The 23,459-nt window shown below is 38.4% G+C and overlaps 1 protein-coding gene across 1 annotated transcript; it reads right to left on the bottom strand.

Annotated features, from left to right (window-relative positions):
• Positions 1 to 233: 233 nt before the first annotated feature.
• Serpinb10 (serpin family B member 10) lies at positions 234 to 21,243 on the bottom strand. The gene is made up of 8 exons (XM_057770409.1): positions 21,185 to 21,243; positions 17,631 to 17,805; positions 11,961 to 12,026; positions 11,402 to 11,539; positions 9,390 to 9,507; positions 6,299 to 6,441; positions 3,838 to 3,993; positions 234 to 779 (listed from the first exon to the last, which is right to left on the bottom strand). Exons 2-8 carry the CDS (start codon positions 17,796 to 17,798, stop codon positions 375 to 377), a joined length of 1,194 nt encoding a protein of 397 aa, XP_057626392.1. The 5' UTR covers positions 17,799 to 17,805; positions 21,185 to 21,243; the 3' UTR covers positions 234 to 374.
• Between the last annotated feature and the right edge of the window lie 2,216 nt (positions 21,244 to 23,459).

Genomic DNA, 23,459 nt, shown 5'->3' with positions numbered 1-23,459 from the left:
AACTTGTCTCAGATTCAGTCTTACTGAGACCCCTCCAACCCAGCCTGGTTTTCATTCCTGCCAAACATGTTAGGAGACCCTGGTTTGGTAAGTAAGTGTTGGCGCTTATGAGCAGCATTTCTGCAACATAAATAAAGGTCACAGTAAGACAAATGTTACGGTGGTAAAACAAATTAAGTGCTATTCTCTCTATATAGACTTGACAGAATCACCAGAACATGTTCCTTCAACAATCATTTATTATTATTAGAGTATGAAATGCTTATAGACTATGGGATGATTTTGTGATGATTGCTTTTTCATCTCATGATCATGGTTTCTGATTGTTTATTTGGTACCATCAAGATGCTTGCATTTAATGAGAGATGAAGAGCTTAGGGTGAGCAATATCTCCCATAAAAGAGAATGCTACTGGTTTTGTTGTGCCTAATGAAAAATAGGAATGGATGATCGGCATTGAACTCGATGGAAGGTGTCTTAATTCGAAGATCGACCTCACTTCCAGTGCCAGCTGTGGCCTCTGTGCCTTCTTCATTTATTTCCACAAAAGTCTTGTGGAAAACATTGGACAAAAATAGATTCCTGTCTGAAGACATGTTTGAGAAATCAGCTTTGCTATGACTGAAAGCATCAGTCATCCCCATACTGCTTAGGACTGACTTCAGATCATAACTTTCTTCCAGCTTGAACTTGGGGAGGTACAACTGCACTTCAAAGGTGTCCAACATGTCTGCACTGGTCCACTCCTGCAGTTTCTCGTAAGTGATAGCTCTTTCTAGCTGCAAGATTGGAATCCAAGAAGAGTGAGTAAATCAGAGAGAGAAAGACATAGAGGTGATTACTATCACTCCCTCTACTTGGGGCAGCAAAAGACACATTTGGAACTCCACCAGTTAATGATGAGAACTTTCTGCCACTGACCTACAGAGTCTTCATTTTATAGATAGTAGTTCTCAGAAAATAGAAGAATTAAGTCGGGTGGTGGTGCCACATGCCTTTAATTCCAGCACTCAGGGAGGCAGAGGCAGGCAGATTTCTGTGAGTTTGAGGCCAGCCTGGTCTACAGAGTGAGTTCCAGGACAGCCAGAGATATACTTTGAAAAAAAAAGAAAGAAAAGAAAATAGAAGGATTAGACTTGATTTTGAAAGGGAAATTCTTCTAACACAGTATATAAGTTGTCAATTATACTAAAATATCCTAATATAACTAAGCATTTGGCTGTTTCATACACAAAACCTATACTGTTGTGTACATTGTTAGAACATAAATGAGTCCTTACTGTCAACTTGATTAGATAATTAGCCACTAACAGATTGGTTAAACATGCCTCTGATTGTATCCGTGAGAGCATTTATCAGAGAATTAGATTATGAGAAGTCTCACATAAGAAACATGTTAACCCAAACTCTAAATAGTCTATTAAGAGGTAACTGCATTGGGGAAGGTGGTGCCTGGCTGGACAAAGAACATGTGTCCTTGATGGCTCTATCTTGCTCTGGCCTCTTCTGTTCATTTCTGCCTGCCACAACCTCTTTGCCAGGATGAGCTGAAATCAAGAATGAAATCAATCTTTTCTCCCATAAGATGTTTCTTTTAGATGTAAATCACAAGCAACAATAAACTGACTAACACACAGCACAAACTGTTCCTTTTCTTAACAGGGAAAAGAGTTCACTGAAAACAAAATCTCAGATAAAAGAAAATGCCTATGCTTTATAGTCACAGTATTATAAACTATGTCAATAAAGAATAAAAAAGGGAGAAACCCTCCAGCTCTTCTGAGAACACTTTTATAGTGAGCATATGATTCTTTACTTCTCTTTATAATTTAAAATTTCTAAGAATAATGTACGAATGTGTGTATATATCTAACTGTATCAGCAAATAGATTTTACTTTTTATTGATAAGTTTGTTTCAAAAAGCATAAACTTTTGCTTATTTTGGAGCTTCATAGACCCAAGCATTGGGTGCCAGTGACACGTTTGTGAAGTGTACAAATTAATGATGTGACAATGTCTTCATCTCAGGAGACTGGTTTCCTGAGAAGCAGCCCATTGTGACTGTAATGTTTTCCATCTACACGAGTCTCATTGCTACCGTCTTCCACAGTTTCATACAGTTTCAAAAGCAATATAGAAATATTTTTTCAGGGGCTGGAGAGATGACTCAGAGGTTAAGAGCATTGTCTGCTCTTCCAAAGGTCCTGAGTTCAACTCCCAGCAACCACATGGTGGCTCACAACCATCTGTAATGGAGTCTGGTGCCCTCTTCTGGCCTGCAGGCATACACATAGACAGAATATTGTATACATAATAAATAAATAAATAAATATTTTTAAAAAAAGAAATATTTTTTCATACTAGCAGAATCAAGGAAAGCTACCAACACTAAGAAATAAATGAAAAACTAGACTCTAGGCAAAGAAATTCAGGATATCTGTTTCAGAAGAGGCTAATGTTCCTTTTCAGCATTTATTTGCTTAGACACAGGGTGTGGTCAGGCTTAAAAGGATGAACATCTTAAAATTGTTTATTTGATAAAAAATAAGTTTAAAAAAATGTAAAGCTCACTATACATATAAATATACATACTCATATATAAATATAAGTGATTAAAAGATTGATTTGGGGGCTAGAGATGCCACAATACTTAAGAGTACTAGCTGCTCTTCCAGAGGACTCAAATTCTTAGCCCAGCACCTCCATGGTGGCATATATATATCCAGCTCCAAGACATCCAATATTCTCTTCTGGTCACCACAAACACTGCACACACATAGTACATAAGCATACAAGTAAGCAAAACACCCAACACATACAAAATAATAGTATAAAAATTTTTAAAAGATTTACTTGAGGCTGGGATGTAATTCTATCCTAGATAGTCTGATTAGCACACAAGAGGCCCTGGGTTTGACCAGAGACACCACAAAAGAAGCCAATCCTTGCCAAGAGTTTCTATGTACATCAATTTGAAGTGGGTCTGCAGATGACTTCCGTGCTTAGATATAGTTCTGACCTTTGGCACAACAAGAGATTAAACATGAAAGTCTTTTATGCAGGTAGTATGGCTCCCAGGTCCCACAAGCCCTTTCCTCTATGGGTAAACTCCTGGTTTCCACAAGCAGAGGCCATCCAGGCATTATTTCTGTTTCTACCGTGCTGCTACGACCTAGAGTCCCTCAGCTACAAACCAGGTACTGCTTAGCAATGAGTATTGTGGTTCCAAAAGTCAGATCAAGCTGTAAGCACTCTAGCCTACAACTTCTTCTTCTTTTTTTTTTTTTGTTTTTTTTTTTTTTTTTTTTTTTTTTTTTTTGGTTTTTCGTAACAGGGTTTCTCTGTGGCTTTGGAGCCTGTCCTGGAACTAGCTCTGTAGACCAGGCTGGTCTTGAACTCACAGAGATCCGCCTGCCTCTGCCTCCCGAGTGCTGGGATTAAAGGCGTGCGCCACCATCGCCCCGTGAGGCAACTTTCACCTAGAAGTTATTCTTGAATTAGATAGATTCTACTAGGCTGAGAAGGTCCAAGGCAACTCACTGTAATCCTAATTGTGATAAGAACCACTATATCTGAGTATATGAGGCTGTGTGTATGCCCATCTTGCACTAGAGCTGTCTATGACTGTATTGCTAAAATATAGTAATATTAGCTTTATAGAATTTTCTAAAGTAGAACAATGTTTGAAGACAAATTAGTCAGGACTCAAAATATATTAGTTGATTGTCTTCCTATGCAGAAACTTAAAAGCAGGGAGGTGAAGTCCTCATGTTTTTCTCATGAAAGCATAAGGGAAAGCACAGGTTCCATTTTGTCAGAGAGACTGATGTATCTACCTGTTCCAGGCCATTTACTTCTTCCGGGAGCAGAAGAAACAAGCTAAGGTCACGGTTCTGATAGTGGAGTTGAAGGCCTATGGTTTGCAGCTCCTCAATGTGGAAGACCTGAAGATCCTTTTTCATTGACATCATTTGCACTGGTTTGGTGGTGGTCTATAAAAATGGACAACAGAGTCACAGAGGGAGTTTTCTCCATATTCTTACCCTATCAACATCGGTTTCCCTTTGTCTTAGACAATAGTAAAGCTGTGACCTTACAGGAGGCACAGAAGTTTTCCTGATACAGCTTCTGTAAATTTCTGCTAACAATACCAGTGATAGCAAACAAGGGAGCTCCTGTATCTAACATCAACTGGGCAACTTGTTTATGCCACAATTGGTAGATTCTACCAAACACTTAAAAGCAGACATGTAGGAAAACCGTGTAAATATGTAAATGTAAATGACCAAGAAATTAAGTGTCATTTTACATGCAAATATTTGAGAGCCTTAAAACGTACTTTTAGTATCAAAAAAAAAAAAAACCCTGGAATTCTTAAAATAAATGAAAAACTAGCAATAGATTAGGGGGAAATTCTTGCAAAATATTATCAAGGCTTCTATTAAAATGTGTCCAAGTACCTTCAGAGATCAGAAGAGGGCATCAGATCCCCAGGAGCTCAAGTTACAGACAGGAGTTTCCCCACATGGTTGCTATGAATCAAACCCTGGTACTCTGGAAGAGCAACAAGAGCTCTTAACTGCTGAGCCATGTCTCTAGCCCCACATGATGTAATTTTAAACAAAATTAGCTGTAGATGAAACCACAAGGAACTTTCCGCAATTCAGTGTTATAGACATATTATTTATCCATTGAATGTGGAGGAGCGGTCATTCAGAAGGCCTTCGCCATAAGCTGTGATATCTTGTAGCCAGGCCACTGCTTGGAATACAGGGATGGTTTCCAGGGTGTGCATATAATGGCACCAACTAGTGTCCTTTTCAAATCTCACTGCTAAAACCAACCACTAAGACAGTCTATGTCAACTGGCTTTACAGTGCTACAAAATTCTCCCTCTAGGAATTTAAAATGGGTTTATCGGCCTGTTCTCAAAGAGATGTTGTGAGTAGCTATGTTTGACCATTGTGGATTAAAAACAGGAAAAATTTCTGAATTCATCCAGCAGAAAAAATTATGGTAGAAATTTAGTGGAGAAAAAAAATAAGAAAAATTTTTCCTGACAATATTTTGAATGGGACACATTCTAAACTACTGAAGTTTGGGTCTGAAGTGTACCCCAAAGATCATTGTGAAAGCCTTGGAAGTCCTTGTTGCCAGCTGGTAATGTTGCAGGGATGCTGTAATCTATAAGTGGTGGTGCTTAGTAAGGAGGTTGGATCATTGGTGTAAACGGAGGTGGGCAGAGTTTTTCTGTCCAGACTGTCTGGTCCCAAATAAACACACAGACGCTTATATTAATTACAAAATGCTCAGCCAACAGCTCAGGCTTATTACTAACTAGCTCTCAGATTTAAATTAACCCATTTCTTTTAATCTACAATAACACACATGGTTAGAGGCTTTACCTGTCTTCCAGCACGTCTTTCTGTGGCTGGCTGGTCACAGGACTGCCCCCAACTCTGCCCTCCTTTCTCTCTGTATTTTCAGTTTGGCATTTCTGCCTAACCTTATTCTGTTGTGCTATAGGCCAAATCAGCTTTATTATTAACCAATGAGGATACTACACATTCACCGTTTACAGAAGGATTATCCCTCAGCACCCCGGAGTATTGGGACCCTAGTTTCTCTTTCCCTCCTCCCCCTCTCTCCCTTCCTTTTCCTCCCTCAGTCTCTGTCTTCCCCTCCCTTCCATACAGTGAGTAACTGCTTCATGACTGACTTTCTACATTTATGTTCTCTGGGAAGGTGACCACGGACTAGAGCTAGAAAATCATGAGCTACTATTTTTTCCTTCTTTCAAGCTGCATTTTATTGTGGTGATGGCAAGCTGATAGCCCTTGGAATCCCTCATACCTATCTTTAACTTTGTTTCATCTCTACCCAGCTTACACACACACACACACACACACACACACACACACTACTATAATGGGCTTACTAGAAACAGCAGAACTTAGAGTGGGACAATCTTTGGTTCTGGAAAGTTTAACTCAGACACACCTCTACTTCCATAACTACTTGTATTTCTCAACTGAGAAATAAATATAAATCCCACTCTACCCAGCTCCCACATACTCAAAACCATGAAATGATAAATTCTGCAAATAGACTGTATTCAGAGAAAAACAATGAAATATAAAACTTTAGTAGATGGAACATAAAACTCCCAGGCCAGGCTTTCCTTCCCTAATATGAGCCAGGATACAGGAAGATACCATTAAGAAAGAAAACAATTTACTGTAGGATCTATTTTTATAAGATCATGTGACAATTCCATGTCATTTAGTCGGCTCTTACCTTGTTTATTCTGAAAGGCCTTTCAGTAGTGTTCTGCACTGAGAATTGATGCTCCCAGGTCCCTTTAAAGTAAAGGGCGTTCACCAGCACCATCTTAGTCATGGAGTCCACCGAGTCGTCAGGGAGGAGATTTGCAATTTTACCTATAAGAACAGAACAGATTTCAAAATGGCTTCTGGGATATGCATATTTTAATAGTAAAATTTCCAATTTTTCTGGAAACATAAAGTTTTCTATTAAAAATATTTTCAGATATTCCAGAAATAGAACAATTTAAGATTATGTAGTATACTTTTTCTCAAGAGCTATGAGGAAGGAGAGAAATAGTGGAAAAAATAATATGCTGACTCCTCCAATAATCATCATTTTACAGCCATAGTAAACAAATACATATCAGTATCCAGTCTTTGAGAACTACTGTCACTTAAAGTTTTCCCCAAAATCCCAATTCATGAATCAATATAAGAAAATGAAATGGTGCAGAAACAACCTTCCTCAAGATCCAATGATACCACTTTTGGGTATATATCCAAAGGATGCTCAATTGTGTGACAAAGACGTGCTCAACTATGTTCATAGCAGCATTGTTTGTCATAGTCAGAACCTGGAAACAACCTAAATGCCCTTTGACCTAAGAATGAATAAGGAAGACGTGGTACATTTATGAATGGAGTACTATACAGCAGAAAAAATAATGACATCTTCAATTTTTCAGGCAAATGAATGGAGATAGAAAACATCATTTTGAGTGAGGTAACCCAGATACAGAAAGACAATTATCACAAGTAGTCAATCATAAGTGGTTTTTAAACATAAATCAAAGAAAATCAGCCCACAAATCACAATCCCAGAGAACCTAGACAACAATGAGGACCCTAAGAGAGACATACATGGATCTCATCTACAAGGAAAGTAGAAAAAGACAAGATCTCCTGAGTAAATTGAGAGCATGGGGACCTTGGGAGAGGGTTGAAGGGAACAGAGAAAAATGTAGAGTTCAATAAAAATAATAATAAAAATTTAAAAATATATTAAAAAAGAAAATGAAATGTGGCATTAGTTGCATAGAAGGAAGACACAATGTTTTGTTTGCAGATAATAAGGTTAACAGGATCATAAAACAAAAAACAAAGGAAAACTTGTTATAAATATTGACTTACACTACTTCACAAGCATTGTATTTTTCTCCTAGCAATAGATACTGGAAAAGATATAGTTGCATATTGATGCTATATCACATTTATAAAACAGTTGATAATAAATATTGGTTTAGTTAGATAATTAGTTTATTTGTCTGTATGTTTAACAAAACATCTTTCTATGTAGCCCAAGGCTAGTGTGGAGAACTCATCAGATAGCCTGAGCAGGCCCCAAAGGTATAATCTTGCTGACTGGACCTCAGTGGGATAAATTTATAAGCATATGCCACCAAGGACAGATTACTAAAACAGTATTAAACAACAGAACTAGACATCTTGCAAGGAACTAAAACATAAAATTAGCTTCAGTGAACTGCTCTTAACAAGTTGGTTTCAAAACTGTCAGCTGTTCCTTCCCCCGAACAGGAACCAGACCAGCACTTCAAGCACACTTATCTGTGATTTTTTTTTTTTGTAGTTTCTTTTATTTTGAATAGTCCGCTGTATTGGAAAACATAAATTTTTTGAAAATGAATTGCCCTTTGTTGTGCAGAATGTCCTCAAATTCTCAATTTGAGTTTATCTCATTGTTCCTTGAGATAATATTAAGAATATTCATTTTTGTAAGAAAATCTTTGTATGTTTAATTTTCTACCTCTCCAAAATGTTTGCATTCTAAGCTAAGCCCTAAGACCTGATAGTATGTATTTGTATTTGGAAAGAGAATTCTGCATTTAATCAAGTTAAGTTCATGTCATACTGAGTTAATGTAATCCTCAGGCCAGTGACTCATGACCTCTAGAAAGAAGGAGCTTAAATGTAGAGGCTAGATTATACAGACCATATTCCTATATTTTATGACAGTCAAAATTCTGAGTGACCCGGGAAGGCACAATTTGCACCTTCCACATAGAAGGTGGTTGCTTAGCCTTTGATAGAGAGACAAATTGACTGAGCAAATGGTCAGGATAAGCTAATGCCATTCTGCATTGTTGTAACTTAGGAGGTTGCCTACGGAAGAGGAGTTTTTCAGTCTACATGATAGGGCAGGCATAGATAGGAAAACGTGACAAAATGAACACAGATAGGTGTGGACATGACCCAAGTCATTCTTCCCATTACCTAGGAAATATAATGCTAATGAATTTCCCCCTTAGTTTATGCCTTGATATAAAAGCTATTTGGGTAATAAACACAGGTCATTTTTAAGGATGTGAATTCAGAATTTCTTGAAGGATCACTGAAAACTCCCTCCTTATATAGTCATGTGAGCTGTGTTTTCATTCCTACACCTCTACTCTGGTGAGAAATGATTTAGGTCTGGGCTGGTCCTGGATCCCGATACTTAAAAAATATAGACATTAAACGAGAAACAATGCGAGCACAGAAGAATGTAAAAGAGACACAACGAAATCTGGTGGCAATGAAGATAAAGACAAGAAGGACACATCCTCTCTCAAGGACTGCTCTGGATGGCTGGCAAACATAACAAGCCCAGGGAGGACTGTAGCAGAATAATTTTTGTACTCCAAACTCTAACAAATAATCTTAATTTCCAAGATAACTACAATCATGCACTAGTAAAACTTTGGTCTATTTTTTTATTAATTAATAGCCATTTTTCTTTAAAATTACAAGTGCAATAGTCATTCCTAGTTCCCATTTTTCATTTATTTTATTTTATTTTTGACTCCTCTTTGAAATCTGTAAACTATATCCCTTTTTTCTGTCTACTTGGAAAAGTGGAGGTTTGCCTTCTATATTTTACATAGGATTTCCTGGGGAGGCTACCAATCTAAAACTTACAGATATAAATGGAAATAAAAATTCTGATTACTTAGTATATATCCCACAGTTCCACTAAAGAAATACATAGGCATATATGGCACAATTTCATACAAATATGATGAAGCTTGGCGCAAGCCCTTAGCTATGCCCTGACGACAACTTACCCTCAGTCTGACTTTCCACCCAGGAGTTGATCTCTGTTCTGATCTGGCCAGAAGCTCCAACAAAGTTAACAGACTGTGGTTCTGCACCAAAATATGTTTGCATGTCCTTCAAATATTTCTGAAAGATATAGATAAAATACACTTCTGTACAGCTGTCCAAAACTGAGAAATCAAACCTATGTACATTATTTAAAACAGAAATCAATTGAGGACAACTACTCTCCCTCCACAACTCCATCTCTACTTCATCATTCCTGTATCTGTCAAAATGTAAATGTAATCCTCCTCATCCCAGCTAGCTATACAGAACTCCAGGTAGAGAAGGACAATCTGCAAGCCTACTGGTCTGAGTTTGGCAACCCCTTCTTGACTATTTTTAGATATTATTTATTTTATTTTTTGATATTATAATTGCATTATTTTCCCACCTTTAATTTTTTCTGTATACTTGATTTTGATCTCTTTCAAATTCATGGGCTCTGCTTTTCATTAATTGTTGTTACATTCACGTAGGTGTATGTATTTACATATATATTCCTTAATACATAAACACAACCTGTCTACATAATGCTACTTGCATGTATGTTTTGTTGTGTTTTATTCAGACCTGGAATTGAGAATAGAATGAAAACAGAAGCCTATATGTCAAGTTATCTTGTGGCCAAATGAAATTTAGAGTTGGACATGGCTTTCTGTGTGAGGAATAGGAACCCAACAAGGCCTGTGAGTCTGCAACTTGGCTGCTTGAGGTCTCCAAATCCCCAGGAACTTATAGCAACTGAAGATAACTATATTCTGCCAGGCAATGTGACCTGGAAGTGAGGCAAAAGACCTTACTGGTCTCTTTGAGGGAGTGAGAAAGAGCTCTGTCTACAGAGTTTTGATGATCCACCCCACTGCACTCAACACAGCTGACTTTAACTGAGCTTGCAGTTGCTACGGGAACATAACTTGTTTTCTTGGGGAGGTACAGTGTTGGTTCCTTTAGTTTGCTTATTTGGAAGTAAATAGTGACAAATTAATCCCGTCCCCAAGAAATGGTTTAAACATTGGGAGATCTGCATTGGGATTTATAATCCAGCAAAAATAAAACACAAATATGAGGCACTACACCATGTTAATTCACCTCTAGACTCATAAAAAGATGTGCAGATGCCTATATTCCTTTTGTTTCGAGTCCAATGCTACTGAGCTCAACTCTGTTGATAATGAGTCAAGTAGAAGTCCAAAAGCCTGACATTAATAAAACTGTCTTTAAGGCTCTGCGTAGATGTGTTATAGATCCAGGATTAACAAAGCCCAAGGCCCTAAATTCAGAAGAACTCATGGAAGTGGGCACCCATCACATGCTTGAAACCACAGAGTACCTGCTTCTCTCCTGTCCTATCTAATCCCTTGCTTTTTGCCCCTAGATGATTTAGTCTACACTATTGTTGATCTCTTTCAAGTGGTGCGATGCACAAACTTAAAAGAAAAATGACTTACTGTAGTCTGGCGACCATTTGAGTCTTAGTGCAACAAGGTCACCAAGATTTCTGTTGGTGGGATTTTAACCATTAACAAAAGTAGGAACTTGGCATTATTTCATGTTCCATATTGACAATATCTCTAGAATCCTGTTGTGGGAATTTCCTCTACTCTCATCTCAAAGTCCTCTTTGTTTCCAGGGACAGCTTCTAGCCACAGTCCTGTGAGGGACACCATTTTTGGCTCCTTCAGTTCTACCCTATTATTACATGACTCTATGTTTGCCCATTAGATTTTCTTATGAAACAAATGTTAGCTAAAGAAACCAATGTCTATGTGTCCATGAGTCACTCCTGTCTCAGATCCAACACTGGTTACTTCAAAACTTGGTATGCATGATCATTGCAAAATGATTTCTTGCCAGGAGATACTATCCACATTAAGATTTTTTTTTTCTGGGGCCCCTAGAGAAATGTGTACTTTATTGCTAGTTCTTGCTTACTCCTTCTATTTTTATTAATGAACAAAAAGACATTTACACTCACATTATGAAATGGATATGTTTTCTCCCCATATATCCTATTGGCTGTTTTGAGTATGTAGGAATTTCCAGGCTTGAGTATTTCCGCAGCAAGGTTCTGGAAATCAGAGTGCATTTCTTCAACCTTGTCTGAATTCAATTCCTTTATAAGAAAGAGGATTAGAAAAAATGCTGAACAAAAGTAAAATAATATATAACAATATAGTTAAATGAAATTATTTGGTGTATTACAAGCATTAAGTAAAAGTAATTTATTTAAAATAGATAAAAGTATTTTCTTTGATATTTCTAGTATAAAATATTAATGAAGGTATGTTTCCTTTACTATTAGTTTGCAAAGACAGACAAAAATGACTTCAAAATTAAAACAAAAACTTGAAAGGGATGAAAAGAGCAATAAGACAAGAAGGAAAGAATATTGCTACAAAGCACAGTCACTCTGGAATCTGAAAAGTATTCTGATATATTTAATCTAAGAAAGGGATTGATTAAACTGACCACAAACATGTAAATTAGAAGCAATCCACCCACAACTGTCCTCTGGATATTGAATATATAAATACCATTTTTCTCTTCTTTTCACAAGCAGGGCCAGATTTGAAGAGCCGTCCTTTGTCTAATTGAAGTACCTGTGATTTCAATAATAAGTAAATCAATACACTTTGCAGATAAGTATCCATATAAAATAATGTATTTGTAAATATGAATCAGTAGTTCTTATGACCACAGAATATATAAATAACTGAACACAGAACCTCCAATTGAGCTCATATAGTTTCATTTGAGTGCCTCAAAAGCTCTTTAAGTGAATTTAAAAAAACAAACAAACAAAAAAACTCTTTTAAGTTTCTCACGGGAGGGTGTGTTTGTACACACCTTTAATCCTGGTCTAGAAGATTCTTTAAGCTTGGCGTACAAAGTGAGTTCCAGGACAGCAAGGGCTACACAAAGAAATCATGTCTCAAAAAAAAAAAAATAGAAATCCACAGATTGCCCTGGGAAGGGGAAATAGGTGAAATCTGCTGAGAAAACTGTGGGCAGGGTGGGTAGAAGAGAGGGGACAGAGGATGGGAATATAAGGAATCTGGATGATCAAGTTGGGGGAGGGACAGAGAGGGAGAGATATCTGATAAAGGGAACCATTATGGGGTTGGGGAGAAACCTGGTACCAGAGAACTTCCCAGGAATTCCCAAGGGTGACCACAGCTATTACTTGTAGCAATAGTGGAGAGGGGGCCTAACTGTCCGTCTCCTGAAATAAGATTGGGGTGGGATGGGGGTGAGGGGAGATGGGGAGAGAAAAGTGTGAAGGAGAGGATGAGGGGAACTGGGGGAATCGGGGTGATTGGGGATAAAAGAAAGTTGGATAGGGGAGCAGGGAAACTCATATCTTAGTTAAGGGAGCCACCTAAGGGTTGGCAAGAGACTTGAACCTGGAGTGGCTACCAGGTGCCCAGGGCAACGTCCCCAGTTAGTTCCTTGGGACACCTGAGGATAGGGAACCTGAAATGAAGCTATCCTATAACCATACTGATGAATATCTTGCATATCGCCATAGAACCTTCATCTAGTGATGGATGGAGATAGAGACAGAGACCCACACTGGAGCACCGGACTGAGCTCCCAAGGTTCTAATGAGGAGCAGAAGGAGGGAGAACATGAACAAGGAAGTCAGGACCATGAGGGGTGCACCCAACCACTGAGACAGTGGGGCCGATCTATTGGGAGCTCACCAAGGCCAGCTGGACTGCGACTGAAAAAGCATGGGATAAAACCGGACTCTCCGAACATGGCTGACAATGAGAGCTGACGAGAGGCCAAGGAGAATGGCACGGGATTTTGATCCTACTTCATGTTCTGGCTTTGTGGGAGTCTAGACAGTTTGGATGGTCACCTTCCTAGACCTGGATGGAGGTGGGAGGACCTTGGACTTTCCACAGGGCAGGGAACCCTGACTGCTCTTGGAACTGGAGAGGGAGGAGAAGAGGAGTGGGGGGAGGAGGAGAGGGGCGGGAGGGGGGGGAGGGAAATGGGAGGCGAGGAGGAAGTGGGAAAATTTTTTTTTCAATAAAAAAAAAAAGATTGGTGACTGCCCTAATTGCCATCATAGAACCTTCATCCAGTAGTTGATGGGAGAAGAAGCAGAGATTCACAGCCAAGACTTGGGCGGGGCTCTGGGAGTCAATTTGAAAAGAGCAAGGGGGAGTATAAGAGCAACAAGGGTCAAGATCATGATTGGGAAATTCACAGAGACAGCTGGCCTGAGCTCGTGGGAGCTCATACACTGGAGAATGACAGCTAGGGAGCCTGCATATGGGTGACAGTTGCATAGCTTGATCTGTTTGTTGGACCCCAACAGTGGGACCAGGATCTGCCCCTGGCACATGAGCTGGCTTTTAAGAACCCATTCCCTATGGTGGGATGTCTCTCTTAGCTTTGATGCAGGGGGAGGAGCTTGGTCCTGCCTCAACTTCTTCAAGTGCTAGTTGACTCCCATGGGAAGCCTTATCCTTTCTGAGGAGTGGATGGGGATGGGAAGAGGTGAAGATAGGGGGTGGGATGAAGGAATGGGAGGAGAGGAGGGAGGGGAAACTGGTTGGTATGCAAGATAAAATTTAAAAATCAATAAAAAATATAAATTAACAAAAGTTTGATGTAAACACTTGGCAAGAAAACAAACAAAATAAGTTACTCGTGTCTTTATTGTCATACACTATAGGATATTTGTAACAATGTTGAAAATATTCTGAAGTAAAATTCTCTTGCTTTTCATATGTTTTAAAAAGAGAGGTAAGTATATACAAGGAAAATGTGTTTTAAACAGTGGGTTATCATTTATACATAAAGAAGAAAATCCTGTTTTTTGTGGAAATAAAGATAGAACTAGGATTTCATATATGGACACATAAAGTTTATTTCATAAAAAATCAGAAGTGGTATGATATGTGACATATAATTTTTGTCTCTAATTCATACACTTGAATTCCTGGCACCTAATTCTCATAACCTTTATTATTTTCCAGGTAATTAGAACACCATCAGGATAGAATGGAACAATGTTCATGCCGCATTCATCAGCTTTCTCTTGGCCTGTTTTCACCTGCTCCCTTCTGAAGCCCAAGCCACAGATACTAGTTTCTCTTCCACAAGATCGATTATAAAAACTAAAAATGTAACCTTTTTTAAATTTTTTTGATTCTTTTTATTTATTTTTATTTTTTATTAAAAATTTCCACCACCTCCCTACCTCCCATTTCCCTCCCACTCCACCCACTCCCCCTCCCATCCCTCTCCAGTCCTAAGAGCTGTCAGGGTTCCCTGCCCTGTGGGAAGTCCAAGGTCCGCCCCGCTCCATCCAGTTCTAGGAAGGTGAGCATCCAAACAGACTAGGCTCCCACAAAGCCCATACATGCAGTAGAATCAAAACCCAGTGCCATTGTCCTTGACTTCTCAGTCAGCCCTCCTTGTCAGCCACGTTCAGAGAGTCTAGAAAAAAAAGAAGCAGACTCACCCAGGAAGAGTAGAAGACTAGAAATAATCAAACTGAGGGCTGAAATCAACAAAATAGAAACACAGAAAACAATACAAAGAATGAAACAAAGAGCTGGTTCTTTGAGAAAGTCAACAAGATTGACAAATATTTATCCAAACTAATCAAAAGGCAGAGAGAGAACATGCAAATTAACAAGATCAGAAATGAAAAGGGGGACATAACAACAGACACTGAGGAAATTCAGAGAATCATTAGATCCTACTACAAAAGCCTGTATGCCACAAAACTGGAAAATACAAAAGAAATGGACTTGTTTTTAGATAAGTACCGTTTACCAAAATTAAATCAAGACCAGGTGACCAATTTAAATAGACCTATAAGTAGTGAGGAAATACAAGATGTCATAAAAAAACCTCCCAACCAAAAAAGCCCAAGACCTGATGGTTTTAACTAAAAATGTAACCTTCCTCCATCCTTCTGTCTTTAACAATGCCTTCAAGACATCCTCTGACTTTTCTGTTTGGTAGAGGTTCTTAGGAAAACAAAATACAACAAATAAACAAACAAGTAAAAAAGACCACTTGTTCCAAACTTAGAGAAGAAACACTGCATAGGGAACTAAGGAAACCTAGGAGAGCCAGGCTTGCTAGGTTTCCTCAGTGTCAGTCTGTCAGCATCAGAATGCATCTTTGCCCAGTTTCTTTGTACTTGACTCTCATCATTCAAAAACATAATCAAGTCTTCCCAGAACCCCAGAAGACAGGGTTCAGAAAGTAGGTGGGCATCTGCAGATTCCCAAAGATTTGTGCCCTGGGAAAGGTCATGGAAACTGTCAGCTTTTATTCTTCATACATTACCCCACCCATTTGTTCATCTGCATCCTTAGTAGCATTCTTTAAAATAAGCCAATAAGCAAGCATTTTCCTAAATCCTGTGAGCCACACTAGCAAATTAACTGAGATTAATGAGGATGTCTTGGGAGCTTCAGTTTATAGCTGGCTTTTGGATCAGAAGACACATGGGTAAAATAGCCCAGAGTTCTGACTGCATCTGAATTGCAAAGAAACCTTAGGGACCAAACCTTCAGCTGTGGGATCTAGTGATATTTGTGGGTACAATATATAAGAATTTGTGACTTTGAGTACAGACTATGGAGAAGACCTCTAGTATCTAGTGTCAGAAGTGGGGTGTGCTATAAAAACTGTTTAGAATAAAGTAGGTTTCAGTTTATTTTGTCTCCATAACCTTAACAGAAACAGGGAGAAAGATGGAAGGAGGATGATCGGGTACCAAAGTACAGTTAGACAGCAGCAATAAGGTTGAGTGTTTTGCCCCACAGGAAGGTGAATAATTCACAATAATCTATTCTATATTGTAAAAAGAATTAGAAGACAAGACTTCAGAGCTCCCTGGAATAGGAATGCAAATATTCGAGGGGAGGAGACCATGATCATTATGGACTGTATACATGTGTCATAATACTGTACGAATAAATAAATTAAACAGGGAAAATGAAAAGCACAGTGTTCAATTGATACCATCATTTAGATACTTTAATCAAAACAGCTATTAAAATTCAGGTCTTTTCGTTCTTTTTCTAGTTGATTGCTTTATTTTTCATTAACACAACTCAATATATACAGACATACCCTTCACTTTCACCCTAGCATTTCTCTTGGAAGCTAGCAGGAAAGATGCTATTCTCCTGTTTTCCCTCAAGTGTACCACAGTGTACCAGGAGATGATGGATCAGAGTAAGGACCACCTGCCCTAGGATAATGAGGTGCATAGCAAGCACACTAGACTCATCGCAACAAAGTTGCTTATAATTTCATCATGCACAAACATTACCCTGGAATATATTCATGGGAAGATGGAGTCCTCCTAAAAACAAATCTGTAGGAAAGCTTATTAACCAGTTAACTATAGTCAGTTGTATTCACATACCTGATTACACGTATACATACATATGACTTTTGCCATATATTTTACTATAAGTATATTGTATATAATTATTTTTATTTTACACAATATTAACTTTATATTTAAATACTATCTCTGAGATCTTCAGATTTAGACATATCCCTGAGGTTTAAACAAAGATGTGACCAAACAAAGCTTGAAAGCAGAATTCTTCTGTTGTTGTTTTGTTTAAGATAGCCTATCACTTTGTAGTTCCAAGCTGGCATATAATTCACTATGTTCTGCAGGCTGAGTTAGAACTCACAGCTATCCTCCTGCCTCAGCATCTTAAGTGCTGAGATTACACACAGCTAGACTTCTTTAATTTTCTCTTTCAGAGGGATGCTAAAAAGTTCTGTAATTTAAAATTTGGATATTAGTTTTAAAGACAGGTTTATCAACAAAATAGAACTGTGTCTGGTTCTAAACTAAAATGTATGACCTCATCATTTATCTGTTTTTCTGATGAATACAAGTTCTTAAAGAATTTTCCGAAGAACAACTTTATTGTTGTTGAGACACAATGCTAGCTTGTAGCTCTGACTAGCCTGGAACTTGCTCTTTAGACCAGGCTTGCTTTGAACTCCAAAGATGTTCCTGCTGGGATTAAAGTCATATGGTAACAAAGTTGGCAACAAACAACAAATTCAAATGGATTTCTTTCACTGTACATCACTTTCTAAGTGTTTTGAGTGGTATTGTGAAATGTGAACCAACTGGAATTTTAAAAACCTTTTCACATTCAGACAGTGGAGTACGGCTGGTTTTTGCCACTCACCTGGGACATTTGGGCTGCAGTGGTACCTCTGGTACCAAAATACACCATAGCCAATGAAGTTGAGATGCCCCAAGGAGAAAAGAACATATTTTTACCCTCAGCAGATTCAGCTAGCTTTTTGCTAAACTCCAAGGCAAACTGGTTGATGGACACTGCTAGAGAAGCCATGGGGTTCCTAAAAAAAGCATAAGACAGAGATCATACAAATGTTAAATCTTTTCCATTTAATTTATTTTTTTTAGTATCTGTCCAAGTAGGGATAGCTATATACAATTATAAAAAGAACTGAGCTGATTTTAACAAACTTCTAACCCTATACCACTTTTGTCTTATTTATTCCAACACTTAAAAACACAGAATGTAAGAGACTTACCTCAAAATATTGGGCTTAAGTGTCTCAGAGAATAGCTGGATTATAACCAATTGACAGCTGAGTGCCAAGGCAGTTTTTCCATTTCCTTTACATTTATTACTTTTATGTCTCTGAGTAGTCTGCCAAAGCTCTGTGGGGACAATATTTTCTTCTTATATTGCCTTGTATATCCAACAGCATATAGCTGAACACTTTGCCCCAAATAGTCTTTACTTTTTGTCATGCACTAAGAATTACTTACTTTAATTGATTTTATGCACAATTAAATTGGAAATTCTTAATACAGAAATTGAAAGTAGTTTCCCTTTCTTCTTATTTACTTTTCTTTAACAAAAGAACTCGAAGTTTCCTAATGCTTATATTATTATATTAACTGCATTCCATAGATGACATTCATCTTCTAAGTTCATATTCTACCATATTATATTACATACATAACATTCATTTTCTAAATCTCATTTCTAATTGTCTGGCATTTTAACTTAAAATGTCATTTAAAACTGAGTCAAATATATAAGCTATATATATATATATATATATATATATATATATACACAAATATATACATATATATTATCCTACTGTTTCTCTATAGTCAAATAATTTTCAAAATGACTGATTCCCAAATGCCTAAGCCTGGGGCCTTCCATAGGGACTGTGCTGGGTCTTGTTTGAACAGCACATTTCTACTGAGAAATCTGCAACAAAGGCTTTGGAAAAGCCAGGAGTTCTCTCTCTGGGTTAAAAACTAAAATCAAGGACAAGTGTGTGTAGCTCTTGGTTACATCATAACTTTATGTGATTTATTTTACAGCAATTCTTTTGAAATCCCTCCCACGCATAAAGCTACACTTGACTAAACAGCTTCCCAGACTCAGGGTCACACCCAAGGTGTGGTTTCTACCCACTATGAAATTTCCAGATGGGCTCAGGGAAAATACTCTTTGAAGAAACAAAACCCCTTCCTGTCTTGTAGTTACTCTACCCTCCAACAAATCCTTGGGAAGTTGCCAGTATTCCTTCCCCCATAAAAATACCATCTTAGAAACAACTGCTTCCTGAAAGATCATGTCTTTTCAGGTTATATTTTGGTTACACAACTTATAGTTTTTAAATTCATGAAATCTATTTAGAAGAAAAAATGTTTGTTTCTGTTGCAAATCATATTAACCAGCAAGGGAAGAGAGCAAGCAACATCTCAGTGCCTGGGAATTTTATATCTCAATGTGCAGATCACCTTAATATAGTACTTATTTGTGCACATGAACTTCCTGAAAATCGTGCTTTTCTCTAACAAAAGAGATAGCCTGGTGTGAACAGTTACTATCCACTTATCTTAACTCTTACCAGTAACCAGTAATGTATTAAGCATAGTCTAAAATATACAAGCGAGAAAACTCTGATAACTCCCATCTTTAGAAACAACCATAAGGAAGCACTACACTGGCCATCTAACCCAAGAAATAATTCCTGAAAGATACCAAATTCCAAGATGAGATTTTATTGGAAATAATTTAGATGTAAGTGTTGAACAATCAGAAATTTTGTCTCTTTCTCTCTGTGTCTTTGTCTGGCTTGCTTGCTTGTCTGTGTGTGTCTGTGTGTGTACACAGACACACTTGTAGGTATATTTACATGTAGAGTCATAAAAGACATAAGACAATCTTCTGTTGCTTCTCAGGAGATCTTCATCATGTTGTTTTGATTTACCGAGTAAGATACACTGGCTGAGCAGCCAGCTATCAGCACGCCCCTAGCACTGGGGTTACAAATGGTAATTACCATGCCTGGCTTTTTACATGAGTTATGGGATCAACCTCAGGTTCTCATGTTTGCGAGGCAAGTAATGTATTGATTTAACTATCTGCCTGTCCCCTACTGTATTATTTACAAAATTAATGCTCTTTTGAAATTTTCAGAAGTCATAAATTGGTAGAGTGGCTTCACAGTATGAACTTTGATGTATGGGACTAATGGTTGGCTCATGCTATCTACAAAAAATGATTTCTCCACCTTTCAGCATTCCATGTGCCTTTAGAGTCTTTCCTTGCTGCATTGCTGTGATATATATATATATATATATATATATATATATATATATATATATGAAATCACTATACACACTGAAGAGGACATTAAGAAAGGAAGAATGATCATGACATCTATCAGAACAACACCATTATAAACAAACACACTTCTAACACAAGAGCTTGAACGGAACCTTAGAACCACCCTAGTCCAACGCTCCCATTTAATACCTAAGACACTTAGGAACAGAGGAGTTAGATATATTGACTGATGGCGCATAGCTGCAGACCAGTGAAAAGTGCAGTCCCATTCTCTTTGCTATAAATACAAAACTTGTGGTCAGTGTGGCAAGTGATCTGCAGGTTTTGGACGGTAAAAGCCAGAGTGAGTGATGTAGGACCAACAAGGAGCAAAAGAAGTTTAAAAGAGGGATGAGGAAGAAGTAGAGGAAGTGACAGCAGGGATGTGTTTCTTCTTTGTCCCATGAAAGAATACTCAAGATCTCTTGCTTTACTGGTGATAATGCTTTAATCTTTATGAAACTATGCATAACAGAAAACAGCATCTTAATTGCCTCCCAGCACCACTTTATTTCCCAGAGCCCTTTTCTGGAGCAGTTGTTAAGTTGGAGTGCTTCCGAAGAGTAAGGTGTGCCAGGCACTCCGACAGTCCACAGTAGTGAAAGAAGCTAAAGACAGGTGGAATGCTGATAGCTGGGAAAATGGTTCCTATAGATGGCATGAGCCAACCATTAGTTTCATATACCGAAGTTCATACTGTGAAGACACCCCATAAGAAGGGTTAGAAAGATTGGGATTCAATTATTCTAAGAATGTTCTATTTCCCCTTGTTAAGATGACAAATACAACTCAATACATGGAAAGTCCAGACATGGCTAGAGGAAAGAAATCCACTCATGTTTCTCACAATTGCAAGTGGAACAGCTGAAGTGTCCTTGAAATTAGTTCATCTTCCTCTTAGTTGGTCAGACTTCAAACAGGTTCAAGGTTAAGTAGCTGACTTGTACCGAAAAGCACTGAGGAAAGGGAGCCTCATCTATTAGTCTCAGTTTCAAGTAGAGGTCTTGGCAATTCACTAGGCACTACAATAAGGAAAACACAAACATTTTTAACCAAAGAAATATTTACAATACCTTATTTCTCTTTCTGGGAGCAGACTTGGCAAACTGTTCCTTTAGTGAGAGACTGTGGCTGAAGAGTGAGGTAACTTTTAACTGAAGAAATGTAAAAAATTAAAAAAAAAAACCACACAGCCCCTCCTTCTTCTGAGCCCCACCCTTGGTTCCCTTTCACAAGCCAGCACACTCTTCCTTCCAGGCTTATCTTGGCCAAAAGTTCAAATAAGTACAAGTGGCAGACAAGAGAGTTCTTTCCTGAATAATTAATGAAGTACATTTTCCACATGGGACTGCACGTAGAGACATGAATTCTGACAAACCGTAACTCATACATTCCAAGCTAAATCCCTTCTATGGGTTGCTAACTGACAGCAACCAGCATGGTCTCCACTGGTTTGCCTCTTTTTAAAAATGAACGTTTCAAGCGCAATGATAATGGACCTGAAACGGAAGACATTATTACTGCATCTTTTGGTGCTGGTCTGTTAAGGTCTCTTAATGTTCTGTGAGAATCACACAGGCCTCGTTCTGCTCTTCCTTGGAATGCTAGAACAGAACCCAGAGTGAGACTTGGGTCAGTTAATGTTTTGGATGCCATTGTTATGTGGAACATTTTCCATAAATTTCTCCTTTTTGTCATATGGTCCCTCTTTTCTATAGCACAGGAAAAAACAATAGGGCACCAGTGTCATTTTAGGAGCATGGAGAATCGATGATAACAGTGAAAGGAAGTATGAGAACACCAAAAATAGCCCAGAGGAACTGAGGGGGTTTGCATGCACTGGGTGCTGTGTCCACTTTCTTGTGCGTATATGTCTCTTCCAGTGAACTGAAGACCAGGAGAGAACACACTGTGGAGAGCTACTCTGGATTGCACAAGTAAATAACATTTGTGGTAGGAAATTAAATGCTGTCCACTGGGCCTGTGAAGAGCAGATACTAGTATCTTAGCTGAATGCATCATGCCAAGGCTCCACAAAGACAGACCACTGGCTTTGACGGACAGTATTTCAGTGGGGTGACTTGGGCTACATCATTGTTCGGCTGGAAGACTTGTTCTAGTTGTTTATGCTGTTTACAGTAAAGACATTTATATCTAGATTCTGCTGGATGTACCAAGTTGTTTCATCTTTGTAACAGTCATGAAGCAAAGCTGTTTTCATTTTCCCCCCTAAGTCTCTATATTTATTTCCCTACCTAAAAATGTACTATCTTTATCAATAAAATCATGCTTTGTGTGATTTTGTTTCCTAATAGATAAATGAAAATGAGTAGTGGAACCTGGTGTCACAGGCGTCTAATATTAGCTCTTCAGGGGGCCAAAGCAGAAGGATCACTAACAAGTTCAAGGCCAGCCTGGGTAACTTAATAAGCCCTTGTCTCAGAATACTCAGACTAGGTGGAAGCTCAGTGGTAGAGCATTTGAGTAGCATGTGTAAGGTGACAGGCTCAATCACTTGTACCACAAAAAAATGAAAGACACAGAAAGAATAAATGCTCACCAACATTACATTAAGTGTCTTCGAAAAATTTTGATTCCTTCAAGGGACACCTCAGAGGACTATGTCATAAACTGTTCTGAATTGCTATGTCTTTGTCTACAACCAGTCTGTGATGGTTTGAATGAGACTGGTCCATAGGCTAATATATTTGCAAGCCTAGTCCCCAGTTGATGAGCTGTCTGTATTGGTGTTTTATTTGTCTTTTAATAAATAAAGCCTGCCTGAAAATCAGAGAGTAAAACAGCACCACTGGCCAGCCTTACAGACCAGGCAGTGGTAACACACACTTTTAATCCCAGTAGCCATACTAGTTGCCATAGAAACGGAGGGGTACATGCTTTTAATCCCAGTAGTGCATACCTTTAATCACAGAACTAGAGAGGATTATAAAAAGGGAGGAGACAGCTGTCAGTCACAGTCTCATTCTGAGATTCCTGGAGGCAGGATCGCCGTTTCAGACTGAGGTAAAGTAAGAGCAAATGGTTGGCTGCTTTGCTTTTCTGACCAGTTTGAGCTCCAATTCTTGTCTCTGAGTTTTATTAATCATGCTTCAGCTGTCAGGGGAGGATTAGAAGGTGTGACCTTGTTGGAGGAGGTATGGGACTGAGGGTGGACTTTGAGGCCCTGTGACTCCCTCTCTGCATGTAGATCAGGAGGTAAAGACCTCACCTACCACCCAAGCACCAAGTCCACCTTCATGCCCCCATGCTTCCTCGGGATGATACTGTAAGCCAGCCCCAATTAAAAGTTTTCTTTTATAAAAGTTTCCTTGGTCTGGTATGTCTTCA

This window comes from Chionomys nivalis, chromosome 5 (genome assembly GCF_950005125.1).
Source record: "Chionomys nivalis chromosome 5, mChiNiv1.1, whole genome shotgun sequence".
Taxonomy (NCBI): domain Eukaryota; kingdom Metazoa; phylum Chordata; class Mammalia; order Rodentia; family Cricetidae; genus Chionomys; species Chionomys nivalis.
This window is presented reverse-complemented; position numbering and strand designations above follow the sequence as displayed.

Coding starts and splice junctions, on each gene's coding strand:
- Serpinb10 (XM_057770409.1), bottom strand. CDS start 17,798: ATGGCTTCTCTAGCAGTGTCCATCAACCAGTTTGCCTTGGAGTTTAGC. Junction 3,994..6,298: donor GGCCTTTCAGAATAAACAAG/GTAAGAGCCGAC, acceptor CCATTTTTATAG/ACCACCACCAAACCAGTGCA. Junction 780..3,837: donor AAGTAAATGGCCTGGAACAG/GTAGATACATCA, acceptor CCAATCTTGCAG/CTAGAAAGAGCTATCACTTA.